At 34.8% G+C, this 16,041-nt stretch overlaps 1 protein-coding gene across 7 annotated transcripts in view; it reads right to left on the reverse strand.

The window, feature by feature from the left end:
• The window catches only part of PPP1R12A (protein phosphatase 1 regulatory subunit 12A), a 163,560-nt gene that overhangs the window by 65,936 nt on the left and 81,583 nt on the right, over positions 1-16,041 (reverse strand). For all 7 annotated transcript variants that reach the window (XR_006959687.1, XM_047064942.1, XM_047064940.1 and 4 more), the window contains exons 4-5: positions 10,366-10,525; positions 5,473-5,617 (exon numbers count right to left, since the gene is read on the reverse strand). Coding sequence is in view for 6 of the 7 variants with exons in the window: in XM_047064942.1 (XP_046920898.1) it covers positions 5,473-5,617; positions 10,366-10,525 (305 nt within the window). In the remaining variant the exon portion in view is untranslated. The remainder of the gene's footprint in view (positions 1-5,472; positions 5,618-10,365; positions 10,526-16,041) is intronic.

Raw genomic sequence — 16,041 nt, forward strand, 5'->3', positions numbered from 1 at the left:
AAGGTTTTCTCCAGTTGACTACATTTGTCCTTATAATAATAACTGAATGGGATAGGTTTCTAGAATGTCAAAAAAGTTCATTATTTAGAATACATTCTACTTTATATGTTGGCCAATATATGATCCTTTCTCAGAAGAAAATTCAACTTTTTTTTTTCAACTAGAAAATATATCATTCTGAAAGGCAACTGAAATTTCTTTCATATCAGGGGTCTCACAGCTACAACAAAACCAGATTGGTAGATAATAAGTTCTAAAATTACATAAACTCTTCCATTAAAAAACAAACGTACAACCTTCAATTCTGTAACAACATTAGGATGTTGCCACCTACTTGGATAGGAATTACATTTTCTGGCACTATAAAATGAAGTATTAAGCTACCCAATATCTGAGCTGGTTTTCCATTATCTGTTTATAAAATAAAAAATACGGTCTATGAAGTATATCATAAAAGTACATGAAATGCTACTTTATCAAGATACAGCAATATATGTATTTAAAATTTACAGGGTTCAAAAACACTTGTATATCTGCCTTTTCTTGTTGCAAAGTCTTCCCAGCAGGAATTTAAGAGGCAATCTAGCCTTTCCCCACTCAGTCCAGGAGACAGATTTAGCTTTGATAAATCTTCCCCCACTCCCCCGCTTTCAACCTTGAGTATTAAATGCTAAGAATTAAAGTCCTGAAGAATAAATGGCTCTGAAACAAAGTGGCTCAAATTTTGAAGGTGCCCTTTAGATATGAAATACAGACACGTTAATCCATTTTGCTATATCACAGTTTCTTTGTTCTACATAGTTCTACAATGTTACACATGCTATGCTTGTTAAGCAAATTGTTTTCAAGATCATGTTGGGTGAAAGTAACACAGTGGCTTCTTTTTTAAGTATCGTTTTAAGTATTTATCAACCCTTCTCATGAATGAAATACTGCACCTTAAAAATTTTTTTGAATTGCAATTAAATTTTAGCAGCAGTTAAATGCAATGGGGTTATTTTAGTAACTGAGGAATTTTCCTTTATAAGAATAAGAAATTGGATCACCTTACTAACCTTTCTTTTCACTTTCTCCCTTGATAAATGAGTCTACTTTGCAAACAGCAGCTGATAGAGAATAAAAACTGGAGTAAAATGCAGGCTATAAACAGAGAAAAGTTTCTAATTTTAGAAAAGCACACCCCTCAACTTAACCATGCTCATTAAATAATATATAGGACAGTTATGAAGCTATCCAATTGTAAAGTTATAAACATGACCTGGATCTATGCTTCATTAATGGGGTGCTAACTAACAGTAGCACACATAAGCAGAATCACTCAAAGTAACCAAGAAGCAACTGAAGACAGCATAATGATGACGTATGAAAAAGTAAGACTCAATCAAGAAAACAATCTTAAAAAAAACTACTACTTAATAAATAAGTTTGTAATACATCTGTAAATTACCAGAGTCACACTAGAGCCACTGTTTAAGTCTAATTTTCAGGACTCTTCATTCTTTCCTCACTTATTCTAACTGAATTACTTCTGCAAGTGTGATCTCTCTTCATTTTCACAACAATCAGTGAAGTAGTCAGGACGAGCTTTATGGCTCCAACTGTACAGATGAGGAAACCTAGACCGTGAGTATATGGTATTTGCTCAAGCTCACGCAGGTAATGAAGGGAAAGTGGGAACAGAATCTCAGTCTCTACTGCTCCATTGTCTTTACAGAAAATAAGAATAAACTCAGATAAACTCAGGGGAAAAAAATCCTTGTGTCCATTAACAGCAGAAGCAGTTTTGTTATTCATTTAAATCTTTATAATGACAGCTATCAAAACAAAACAAACAAAAAAAAAAACTGTCTACAAATCATTGTAAGATTGCATAAAGAGAAAATTCCAATTAGAAAAACATCTTAGTTAATATTTCAAAAGGGACAATATTTGGGTACATTCTAGTAAAATAATTATTTTAAAATGTTAAGGAAGCAAAAGAAAAATCTTTATATTTATAAAGTCTGTATATTTAAAATCTTTATATTTAAAGTCACATAATTTATGAGTTAAAATGAGAGGAAATGTCTTTACAAATAAGTTAAAGAAACCAGACCAAACTCTCTATTTAAGAACATGTCTCCCACTTTTATGTAGAAAGACTTTCAAATTTTCTATATGGTTTGTTGCATTTTTTAATGTTTCTTTTTTTTGAGAGAGAGAGAGAGAGAGAGAAGAGAGAGAGAGAGAGAGAGAGAAGCATGTGTGAGTAGGGGAGGAGCAGAGAAAGAGAGGGAGACACAGAATCTGGAGTGGGCTCCAGGCTCTGAGCTGTCAGCACAGAGCCTAATGCTAGACTCAAACCACGAGATCATGACCTGAGCCAAATTGAGCCACCCAGGTGCCTTGATTTGTTGCATTTTCTACATTACACATTTACCAAAATTTTATTTCCTATTAGTAAAGAATTCATCTAAACTCTAAAGTTTAGTTGTAAAAATATATTTACATTTCTCTGATATCATTTTAAGAAATCTACTAAAAATCTTCAATCTATAAGTACTGAAAAAGGTATCAAATGACAAGATAAATTCATTTAAGCAGGATTACACAATAAAGACTAATTTTGATTAAACATGAAATATGACATAGTTTTAAAAAATGTAGCCAGTGATAACAGAGAGAGCCTAACTCACACAGGCAAAATTATAAAATTAAAATAAAAAAAATTAAGTCTTGTAAAAATACCTTCCATTACTGTAGAATATAATCTCCCTTCCCACCCCACAAAAAGCTTACATTTGGGTATACTTATGGCATAAAGGTCTTTAAAATGCTGTATATATTAGGTAGCTCCTCACTATCAAAAGAAGTCTTTAAAAGCTTGATATTTTAAAAGAAAAATCCAATTTTGATAAAAATTTTAAAATCCTGTTTTTACAACTCTTGAGTTAGTATCTGGAAAAATAAAGCATGAGAAATAAAAAAACTAAGTAAAAACTGCAGAGAAACACAGCAGGTAAATTATTCTTAATTACACTTAATTATTAGGGCTTTAGGAAAATACTCAACTTCTCTGATCATGTTCTCAAATCTGCATAACTCAGATAACTTTATAGGGTTGTTTAAAAGGATAGCATTAGATAATGATATATGTGAAAACAAGTTTAAAATTATAAAACTCTAAGAAATTATGAAGCGTTAATTCTTTTAAGATCATATAAAGATACACTGAAAAGATGAAATGAGGGGACAATACATTAAAATCCAGGATGAAAGTGCTATCATATTGGGGCGCCTGGATTGCTCAGTTGGTTAAGCGTCTGCCTTTGGCTCAGGTCATGATCTCATGGATTGTGAGTTAAGCGCCATGTCGGGCTCTCTGCTGCCTGCAAGGAGCCTGCTTCAGATCCTCTGTACCCCTCCCCCGCCTGTGCTCTTTCTTCCTCTCTCATAAATAAATTAAAAAAAAAAAAACTTAAAGAAAAAAAAGAAATTGTTACTATAGTAACATAGAAACAAAAAGAGATAAAGCAAAATGATTTATATGCAGTCTTTCTCCTAGAGCATAATTATGATAAACTGAGGGCACAGGAATTAGACACTTACAGAACAGATGCAAGATAAAATAACTTTTTTCATACATACTATATATATTGTCTATGTATCACTACCAAAAAATAACGTATTTAAACTAGAAAATGATACAATGTTCTCAGAAAACCTTTCCATTAATAAGCTTCTCTCTTCTGGTCCTTATCTGGAGGCCACTATCAATGAATGAACCAATTATCAGCACTGCCCATGTCAGTGGACAAGTGGCCTTTAAGAGACATTCTTTGGGAGAGAGACAGGAATGCAGAAAAGAGATTAGAAGATAAGAGATATTTACTAATTTCTTCAGAAAAATCCCAACTGCTGGGGGAATTTCTACATGGAAGGAGAGGAAATATGAATTGTCAAACTAAAATTGGCTGGCCTTTTATACTTAAAATTAAATAGTATCAACATTTACTTGTCTTCTAATGCTGATAACAAAACGGAAAACTGTTATAAATAAAAAAGGGCAAATTATCAAAGTTTTGACTAAAAATTTAGATAGAAGACTTTTATACTTATGTATAAAAGCAAACCTATACTTATGCTCTCCAACATTTTTTCTCTTGACTTCCCTGAAGATTTTCACCACTTCCTAGGACTTTCTTGCCTGCACATTTCTTACTTAAAATACATTTACAGGTACATATATGAAAATACATTTATAAGCACATATAAGTACATATATGAAAAATACATTTATAAATACATATGTGGAAAGCACATATCTAAATACATATATAAAATACATATATAAGTACATATATATGAAAGGAGTTCAGAGGGCTTCTTTATCACTTTATGTCAGCAACTAGAACATGAATTTCCACTAACTACCTCAACTTCCAAACACTTAGCCATGGGGAAATCTTGGGCATATGGTTATCATTTTTGCTCTCTTCCCTTTGCAGATTCCCAAGTAGAAACTGCTGTTATCAGAATGTAATCAGCACCAGCACTTATGTTAATGGACACAATAGATCAGATGGCACCATCTGAATAAAGAGGAGATCGTTTTAGGAACCTCTGCTAAGTAATCTGCCACATTATCCTATAAAATGCAATATATAAAGGATATTCTATGGAAGCTAAAGGTAATCAAGCTCACTAGAGGAAGTGTCGAGCTCTGCAACTGTTGGTATATGGTAAGAATCATGAATACGAATAGGAGGAAAACTAGTAGGAATACTGGTGACACTGGTAACTGACAGTGCTTGGAAGGGAGTACAGAAAAAAAAAAAAAACCCTAATCTAGTAAGGAATCTGACAACCTGATTCAGTTCATGATTTGTAAAAAACACTTATGTGATATTCATTCCTTCCTTCCCTCTACCTAATTGGGTGATAGTAAGTGAATCTTCTACCTCATAAACTGTTTTCTCACCTGCAAAACTAGGAGACTACATGTTACATCTCAATAATTTTATCTGGAATAAAACTTTATGGGTTTTCTATATTCTCACCTGCTTTAAGACCTCACTGTCCAAGCCATTTAAAAAGCTACTGTAAGCAAGCTGTCAAGACCACCAGCTAAAAAGAAATAGAAATATACTTCTGTATGTGTTCTAACCCATAGTGATGGGAGAAAACATTCACAGAGAAAAGCAAAATTTTCTTAATTTATGAATTCTGAAGTACCCAAATCTACTCTATTGCACATGGTAATAGGATTACTCAAAGAGTAATACTTCTTTTTTTGAGGAACAAGGTCAAAACCACCTTGTAGGTAGCTGAGAAATAATTAATAATAAAAACCAATAAATGGCTGATAAAATGTTGTTTTGTATGGTTCATAAAACTTAATATAATTATAAAATTTACATTGCAATATTTTTGAGACTTCTAAAACACTTATTTCCAAAAGTTAAATATTTAAAATATATTTAAAAGGCCTACCACTTTGTTGACCATCTCCATATCACACAGATTGTCCACTAAAATTCGACATGCTTCTTCTTTACCCCAGTGAGCAGCAGCATGAAGAGGTGTCCAGCCATCATAATCTTTAATATTAACATCATAGCCTGCCTGTATTAGAAGCCTAAAGAAATTATAGTGAATTAGATGATCATTAGAAAAATCTAAACGTGAGCAAACATAATCAACAGCTTTATACCATGCAAGCTAACAAAAATCTGTGATATATTTCTTTTCCTAGTTCCCATCTCCTTTCCCTTCAATGAATTAACTAGGGGAAAAGAAAAGAATTCTCAGAAAAAACTGGTAAAGAGGATCTTGAATTACTGCCATAATAATGCATTCATTTTAACTAATTCCTAATAAGTGTAATGGTTTGGTGGGACACTGATTAATTCTTCTTAATATGAATTGTAATTGAAATTTTCACAGGAAAGCCAATAATTTTTCAATGTGAACTCAAAAACCCTTGGATCAATTTGTATATTAAACTGATTTATTGCAGTGAATGTCTTCAGGTGTCCACATAATATATTACCTCAGGCTAAATGTGTTCTAAATATATACTGGGATCAAATAAATTTCTTTTGAAGTTTTTCTGTGGTCTTGCAGTTGAGGAACTAGTTTGTGAAAGCTTTCACAAACTTAATGACCCACCTACCATGGGTAATTTTCATAGGAAACTGACAGTCTGCTAGGAACAACACAAAGCAGGGGAAGCTGGGCGGCTCAGTCAGTTAAGGGTCCAATTCTCAATTTCGGCTCAGGTGATGATCTCATGGTTCAGGAGATCCAGCCCCAAGTCAGGCTCTGCGCTGACAGCATGGAGCCTATTTGGGATATTCTCTCTCTCTCTCTCTCTCTCTCTCTCTCTCTCTCTCTCTCTCTCTCTCTCTCTCTCCCCCTCTCTCCCCACTTGTGCTCTCTTTCTCTCAAACTAAATAAATACACATTAAAAAGAAAAAGGAACAAAACAAAGCAAAACAAATATTCCAAGGGATTGAGTCTACTTTTCTGCAGCAGTAAAAAGCAGATATTCTGTCAACAAAGCTAGAAAAGAGGAATACATTTTAATACAATGCAAAGACTTTTATAAATTGTTAGTATGCCCTCCTAGCTGTATATTCACATCGACCTTTATTTTATCTAGAAATTAAGCTCAGAGAACAAAAATTGGGTCTATAAATTGCACACAGCACAGTCTCACACGCACAAAGAAGAACAGTAAATACTTTATAACTCATGAAATCACTTACTCTCCAAGAAGCTGAGCTTGAGAAGGGCTTCTTTTTACCTACGAGAGGTGGCAGTGATAGCTAATACATAACCCTTCATTTATTTATATTTCAAGAATTGATACCCTATTTCCTCAGAATATTTAATGCAGCTGTTTCTAATTCTGATTCTAAAACAAAACCATCTGAAGAGCTTGTTAAAAAAAAAGATTCCCCAGCTCCACCCAATCCTATGCAATTAAGCAGCATATTGGGAGATGGGCCCTGTCAACCTATATTTTTAGTAAGTCCTGTGTCATCTGCCTGCAGACCAACATTTAAGAGCCACCAATCTAAAGAATGAGCTAACTGGGGCGCCTGGGTGGTTCAGTCAGTTGAGCATATGACTTCGGCCCAGGTCATGATCCGGTGCTTTGTGGGTTTGAGCCCCGCATTGGGCTCTGTGCTGACAGGCTCAGAGCCTGGAGCCTGCTTCAGATTCTGTTTCTCCCTCTTTCTCTGCCCCTCCCCCATTCTGTCTCTCTGTCTCCCAAAAATAAATAAACGTTAAAAAAAAAATTTTTTTTAAAGAACAAAGCTAACAGATATAAGTCTAGAGATTTAAGTTAAAAAAATCCATTAACATATATATTATTAGAAACTTTATTAATAGAGACAGAATACTGGAAGATAATGAAAATAATCTCCCATTAGAAAACAGAAACTATAATAATGTTAAATATTCTGAGAAACATAAAAATTAGAAGTATTTGGAAGTCTATGTGGAAAGGAAAGACAGAAAGGTAGTTACATTTTATTCCCCATAAACATACGGCTCTCTGTATATGCCAGGCCACATAAAACTCAAAAAAAATAAGACTGTACTTATTATATTCAAGGAGATTCTAGTGGAGGATGAAAGTCAAGTAAAACAATAATCAACCCTCAAAGACAGGTTTTGTGATGAAGATGTAATGGCAGTACAGAACTGAAAAGTATCAAACTCAATTGCAAGGGGTTATGTATTTGTGGGGGAGCGGGAGGGGGTGATGGGTAGGGTTACATTTGAAACCAGTATCTTCTATTTATTTCTCATGTCATATACATATTTTTACTTATTTTTTTAAGTAATATATTTACAAAGTTCAAAAATAAAAAAGACTAAATGGCTACATAGGTAAGTCACTCCCACTGCTGACCTTTAGCCCAACAGTTCACCAGGTTTTCCCCCCTTAGATAACCATATTACTAATTTTGATTGGATCCTTACAGAGAGATTTTATGTATATATCAGCAAATAACAAAAAAATATTTTTTCTTAAAGATTTTATCTTTAAGGGGTGCCTGTGTGGCTCAGTCAATTAATCATCTGACTCTTGATTTCAGTTCAGGTCATGATCTCACTGTTTATGGGATCGAGCCCCACACCCGGGCTCTGTGCTGACAGCATGGAATCTGCTTGGGATTCTCTCTCTCTCTCTCTCTCTCTCTTTTTCTCTGCCCCTCCCCTGCTCATGTGTGCACGTGCACACACGTGCACACATGCGCTCTTTCTCTCTCTCAAAATAAACATTAAAAAAAAAGAGATTTTATCTCTACACCCAACATGGGGCCCAAACCCTCCACTCTGAGACCAATACTCCCATACTCCACTGACTGAGCCAGCGGTTGCCCCTAAAATTTAAAACAATAACACTACCCATTAGTGTTTTAATTGGTACAAGAGTATTCCAGTCAAAGGATGTATCAGAATTTAGTCAACATTCTCCTACTCCTAGTATAAACAATGCTATTAGCACATACCTTATTTCCTGTGAGAATATCTGTAAAAAAAAAATTCTAGAGGTAGAGCTAACTGTTAAGCCAAAGAATAACTGATACTTTGATAAAATCTGCTCAACTGTCATACTTTCACCAGTAATGAGAGTGCCTTTTCCACAACCTTGCCAACAGTGTGCCAAACATTTTAATCTTTGCCAATATGATAGATGAAAAGTGGCAGTAATTCATTGTAGCTTCAACTGCACCTATTATGAATAAGGTTGAGTGTTTTTTTTTCATAGGCTTAAGAGCCTTGAACTTAGTCAAAGGATCGAATGGAATTTGCCTCCAAGTTGAAGAGATGGTGAATGAAGGTATCTAAACAGAAACAAAGTAGGCATTAAGACATCATGACAGAACTTCAATTAGATATATATAGTTGGATAATGCATGCCTGAGGAGCAATGGTAGCAGCTTAGCTTAAAAGAGGATGACTAATGGTCTTATGTACTAATTTGAGGAGTTTAAAATATATCCCAATCCACATTGAGAATCTTCACAAAGAATTTTAAGAGCCTAGATAACCTAATTACAAAGACCCCTTAGAGCTGTCTAGAAAACTATTTTACGGTGCAATCTACTACTTAAAAAGTATTACCTTTACTATTTGTAATATTCTTAATGTTTTCAATTTTTCCTTTAAAAAATGCTGTTGTCAAGTCACTAAGGTTCATTCATGACCTGCTATTGGGTTCTGAAAGTTTGCTACATTTTGGATTAGAGAGAAATACACAGGGGGACAAGAAAAGTAATTAAAAGTTAACTTCACTATTCTAGAAGGCTTCAGTTATTGAAGTAAGTAGGGATTGAAAAAAGGAGGAACTTGGGAATAGCTGACCCACTTACACTTCATTGTTTTTACTGAGCAGGGGGAATAAGAACAGACTGATATTAGAAACTCTTGTCAAACATAATATAAAGGGTATAGAAGATTTTGCCAAGGGCTAGTCTTACTTCCTTTCACATACATCTAATAAAAGTTACACACAGCATTATTTTTTTCATATAGCTGATAACACCTTTGCGTTGCAGAAGTAAAAAAAGGAAAACAAATGACCAGTATATAGCCCTGTAAAATCTCAGTTGCTTAGGTCTTGATATTTAATATTATGCTAAAAGCACTCTGAGTCCCAGTGTTACGCAGTAAAAAAAAAAAACTGCATTTTAAATTACATGTAAATACTCACCAGGAATCAAACTTTGTGAATTTGATATGTTTATAACATAACACTGTTCTTAGTCTCAGTAACCAGAGTTAGCCACTCTGGGAACCTCAAAATGACTCTGTAGTAATTTATCAGCCCAGAGGTTAACACATAATGGTTGCCTGATGCTTTAACTTATTGGGAAATTACAACCAAAGAAAAAAACAGAATAATCAAAATTCAAGAGAAAAGAAAGGGCTTGGGGCGCCTGGGTGGCGCAGTCGGTTAAGCGTCCGACTTCAGCCAGGTCACGATCTCGCGGTCCGTGAGTTCGAGCCCCGCGTCAGGCTCTGGGCTGATGGCTCAGAGCCTGGAGCCTGTTTCCGATTCTGTGTCTCCCTCTCTCTCTGCCCCTCCCCCGTTCATGCTCTGTCTCTCGCTGTCCCAAAAATAAATAAACGTTGAAAAAAAAAAAAATTTTAAAAAAAAAAAAAAAAAAAAAAAAAAAAAGAAAAGAAAGGGCTTTAGAAACAAAGCAATAATGTTCAAGGTAGTTTTCTCTTTTTCCTGTAAATAGACATTAAATAACTTTTATAAACTGTTTCAAAATAATGTCTGCAGGTATCTTAAGAAAAGGAACAATGAAATAAGGAAAATAAAGTAGAAATAGGACTGTGAAAAACAATACTTACTTTAAAACTTCTGTATAGCCTTTTGCAGCTGCAACGTGAAGTGCTGTACCTCCAGATTTTGCATGCCGGACATCATTTATTTGACCACTATTTAGCCATTGTCTTGCATCTCTAAGCATTATCCGTTCTTCTTCTTTTCGTGCTGCTTCTATATCAACCCCTGATAAAATAAAAATTGCTTTTATTTATTTTTTTAAAAAAAAAATTTTTTTTTCAACGTTTTTTATTTTTGGGACAGAGAGAGACAGAGCATGAACGGGGGAGGGGCAGAGAGAGAGGGAGACACAGAATCGGAAACAGGCTCCAGGCTCCGAGCCATCAGCCCAGAGCCTGACGCGGGGCTCGAACTCACGGACCGCGAGATCGTGACCTGGCTGAAGTCGGACGCTTAACCGACTGTGCCACCCAGGCGCCCCTTATTTTTTTCTTTATAGAAAATGTTCTTCCTTTGTGGGAAATAAAATTACCCGAAACATATCAAGTTTTAAATAAAAATTAAAAGTGAAAGTATATTTTTTCAAAAATAGGCTGCTAATTAACAAGCTAGTTAAATAAATGTGGGAAAGCTGTAGATATTTTATTAGCCTTCTCTACTGATTATTTACTTTTTGCACCACAAATATTATTTTGGCTTTCCTTTTACCAACAAATCCTTTTTTAAAAACAAAATGGAATATTTCCTTAGGTATATTCATCCTTTAGTTTTAAGAAATTAAGAAAAAACCCATACATAATTAAGCCTTAAATTCCAATCTGCTTTGGCCAGTTCTCTAAACTCTACCCTACTAGGTACAAATGTTGATTGAACACTTCAACTTGGTGGTCCTGTTTTTATCTAAAATTTACCAAACTTTGAAACAGATTCTTTATAAAACTCTTTCCTTTTCCAGCACAGTTCATTTTCATTATTAGTATCAGCATTATAATTTTACTAAGTTATATAGATGTTCATTCATTTAAAAGCATTTATTAAGCATGAAGTTAGGTTGAGATGGGAAGAATTCAAAAAGGAATAGGACACTCTACTTCTTTCTTAGCTTTAAAAAAGCTCAAAATCCTGACAAAAAAAATAGAAAAGATAATCTTGAAATTCCTAAATTATCTCATGTTGTCTCATAGCTTCAACTGCCAGCTAATAAACAGCACATACCACAATGTGTTTATAGTATGTCTTGCTCCAGAAGTCTATGAACTTATTAAAGGTAAAAATACTATTTTTTTAAATTTTGTATTCTCACTGTCTAGATGAGGACCTAACACAAATTAAAAGGGGTCAGTAAATGTATACTAACTAAATAATGAATAAATGAGTAAAAATCTCACACACACCCCACACCCACACACCTCCTTAGCTAAGAACTCTCCTGTAATTCATATCCATGTATCCAACTGTCTAGTCAGGACTTTTTCTTTCATTGATCCATTTATCCATTCACCCACCCATTCAAAATGCACTGACTACCTACTAGATGTCAGGTGCTTTTATAAGAATTCATATCCATGTATCCAACTGTCTAGTCAGGACTTTTTTCTTTCATTGATCCATTTATCCATTCACCCACCCATTCAAAATGCACTGATTGCCTACTAGATGTCAGGTGCTTTTATAAGATTTACTGGGGACAGAAGTGAACTCATTATATTGAAGGAGATATGCATATGTGAAGAAAAATAAAGCACAGTAAAGGGACAGAGGGTCATGAGAAAAAGCTGTTATTTTATAAGGTTTGGTAAAGAACAGTCTCTTTGATAAGGTGACATTACACCAAAAATAGAGTGATAGGTACACTATATATTTTGGGCGACATTCCAGACTGAGGGAAGTCCTAGTAGGCTCAACACAGAAGCCTGATTGGAACATTCTTCTGTTTAGAAGGCCAGGATGTCTACAAAGTAATGAGAACAAAGAGCAGAATGATATAATCTGACTTAATTTTAGAGGATCACTTAAGCTGAAAAGTTAAGAGAAGAAACTGAGGTATCAAATTGGAGGATACTGCAACAATTCTGTCAAGAGATGACAGAGTTTAAACCAGGGTGGTAGCAGTGAAGGTTAGTAAAGGGGTTAGATTCTGGATTCTTCAAGGTACACCAACACAATTTGTTGTTAGTGTGGATGTAGGAAACAAAAGTCAAGTATGAATCAAAGGTTTTCCGCCTGAGCAACTGGAAAGACTAAAATTTAAATATAAGAAATGTGAAGTTTAAGATGCCCTAACAGACATCTGATTGGAGATATCAAGTTGTCAGTTGGATTATCTGTGCTTGGAGAACAGAAAAGAGTCAAGATGGGCAAATACTATAATAAAATTATATGCCACAGGTATCTGAAACTTCATGCTAAAATCTTAACTCAATTTCCCTAGCCAGTCTGCTTGCTCCCTGTCTTATAATTACTATACCAAGTACCACTACTTACCCAGCACTTTACCACTTTACCAATTAGTTCAGACTTTGAGTTGCCATCTCAGACTGTCATCTTGATGGTATCTTAGTTCATCACCATCTTACTTCATGTCCTATATCCCACACTTTACTACTATTACTGACCTGTAACCGTCTTATTTAAGATGCCTTCTACTGTTATTCAGAAAAGAAATTATAAAGTTGTAATTGTAATACATTAAATATAAACTTTTTAAAAAGTTTATTTATTTATTTTGAGAGAGACAGAGACAGAGAGAGACAGAGGGAGACAGAGGGAGAGAATCACAAGCAGGCTCCACACTGTCAGCACAGAGCCCGATGTGGGGCTTGAACCCAGGAACTATGAGATCATGACCTGAGCTGAAATCAAGAGTCAGCTGCTTAACTAACTGAGCCACCCAGCTGCCCCTAAATATAACCTTTTTACTAAATGATTTTCCTCATGCTTTATTCTTTTGTCTTTTAAAACATGAACCTCTTATATTATCTTTATCATTTTTGTCTTTGCCATCTTGAACATTTATATTATCTTTTACTATTCTAAATTTCCTCTGAACTTGAAATTAAAAAATATCTTTTTATCTAATTTCATGCTATCCTTAGCTACTTGCAAAGCAATTACCTTTTTTCTGCTTCCAAATCATGCTCTTATATGAATATTATGTAAAAACAAAACAACTCAAGTTTAAATTAAAGTATGTGAAGAGAAAGACAGATACCATATGGTTTCACTCTTATGTGGATCCTGAGAAACTTAACAGGAACCCATGGGGGAGGGGAAGGAAAAAAAAAAAAAAAAAAGGACGTTAGAGTGGGAGAGAGCCAAAGCATAAGAGACTGTTAAAAACTGAGAACAAACTGAGGGTTGATGGGGGGTGGGAGGGAGGGGCGGGTGGGTGATGGGTATTGAGGAGGGCACCTTTTGGGATGAGCACTGGGTGTTGTATGGAAACCAATTTGTCAATAAATTTCATATATAAAAAAAAAAATTAAAGTATGTGTGAAGGGAAATTTCTTATGCTTAAGAAAATCTAGTTAGAAAGAAACTCTTCTGTCATATTAAAATTTTTTTTAAATACTACCGATATAGACCCTGCTTTAGTTCATCAAAATTTAGAAAGAAGGAAAAAAAGAAGCCCTTATTATAGTACATATTACTTGTTTTCCAGTTCCATTGTTTTAAGTAGCTAGTGACCTTGAGAAAGCCATAACTTCTTTGAATATTAGTAGAATGAGTTAAGAACATGGATATTGAACCTAGACTGCTGGGTTTCAATCCCTTATCTGTGACTTACTAGCTCTATTATTTGGGGCAAGACACTTAAATCTATGCTAATATTCAGTTGAACTGTAAAAAAGAGGTAATGAAAGCACCTATCCTACAAGGTTGTTGTGAGGATTTAATTAATATATGTGAAATGCTTAAATCAGAAGTAAGCACCCAGGTGCTTCGCTAGCAGCTATCACTAGCAGCTCTAAATGCCTATGATTCTGCTCTCTTTCCTTGCTTTATGGTCTAACAGAAAGAAAATCCTATAATGCATTTACCTGGTCCTTAGCCCACCTACTATAAATGCAAGATTTTTGAACAATGAAAACAATATGTATCAAAACTAAATTGGATATAATATAATAAAGTGATGAGATTAACATCTGTCACTAGTATTGAAAACCAGTAAATGTAAGACTGAAACGTAGCCAAATCTCTTGGTAAGAAAAAATAAGAATAAACTGGAGTTTGGTCACAGCTAAGAGACACAAGACTGACTTGTGTCCCAAGCTAAATACAAACAATTGCATTAAAATATAAACCAGAAATACTTTTAACTATTGTTCAACCTTCGAGATCAGGAATTGCATGCTCTGACTGTGCCAGTGGGGCACCACAAATCATTTCTAGTTTCAAAGGCAATTTCCTTAAGGATGACTAGTTACTGATCAAATATATTATATGAGGAATTAGAGCTGGAAGAATTAGAAAATTTAAAATATGAAATAAAAACATATCAGGATAAACAATTTGAGTAATCTTATCAATGCAAGAGGTATATTTAAGGTGCTCTTTTTAAAATTATTAAAATCTATTATTAGAGCTATCCCTTCATTTTGTTTCTCTGAAATAAAGTTATGCTATAGAAATTCATGTATTCCCATTACATGAATAAAATGAACATCATGAAGTATCTTCTAGGAGACACTCTTAATAAAATGCAGTATGCTAGTGATGGAGAGTGTGGGCTCAAGATACCTGTCACACTATTTGGGACTAAACTACAGTACTTACTTCCCACCCACATGATCTTTGGCAAATCACTGAGCCTCAATTTGTCATCTGTAAAATGGGGGTAATAGTAGTAGTAATCTCTGAGAATTGTGCAGATGAAATGAAATCAAGCCCATTGCTCAATTCCTGGCATACATAATCAGACTTATTAGCGTTAGCTTTTCACTGTTCAGTTCCAGGGTCATCTCATCTATTTTTCTCCCAGATTTACATTTTTCCATCCTGGTATCTCCTGAGTTCCAAAAATGTACCAAACAATGTAATCTGGATGTCCTTTTGCTGCCGCAAACTCAATATATCCTCAAACTCACATACTCTCTAAGTCTGTTCCTGCTTTGTCCCACATTTTCCCATATGAGTTTAGCCATCATTAATTCTTTTTTTTTTTTTAAGGGGGGGGTGTCTTTTTAAAGTTTATTTATTTAGAGAGAGAGACAGAGAGAAGGCAGGTGAACAGGGGAGGGAGAGAAAAACACAAGCAGGCTCTGTGCTGTCAGCACAGAGCCCAATGCGGGGCTTGAATTCACGAACTGCGAGATCATGACCTGAGCTGAAAGCAAGAGTCAAACGCTTAACTGACTGAGCCACCCAGGTGCCCCTAACTATCATTAAGTCTTAAACTAAAAACTTCAGGAGGCAAACAAGTGGCCTCAATTCTTCCTTTATCTCCACATTCAATTCTTCATCAAACTGTTTTAATTTTACCTTAATATCAAGACAGCCCTGCTCTTTTCTATCTTAAATGTAACTGCTTTGTCCTTAATCATCTTTCAGCAGAACCAATTTAAGAGCCTTCTTCAAGGAAGATAAGCCACCATGTATTTCCCATTCTAAATAATCCTCCAAGGTGCCATCAGCTGTACTACTAACAACCAAATCTCATCAGGCTCATTTCCTTCTTGGAGATCTTGGATGCATCTAATGCCTAAAAAATGGATGTCCTTCACCATCTGGCTCCAGCCCAA

This window comes from Lynx rufus, unplaced genomic scaffold (genome assembly GCF_022079265.1).
Source record: "Lynx rufus isolate CCGP_SWC_20201006 ecotype Redwood Valley unplaced genomic scaffold, mLynRuf1.p SCAF_7, whole genome shotgun sequence".
NCBI classification, from domain to species: Eukaryota; Metazoa; Chordata; class Mammalia; order Carnivora; family Felidae; genus Lynx; species Lynx rufus.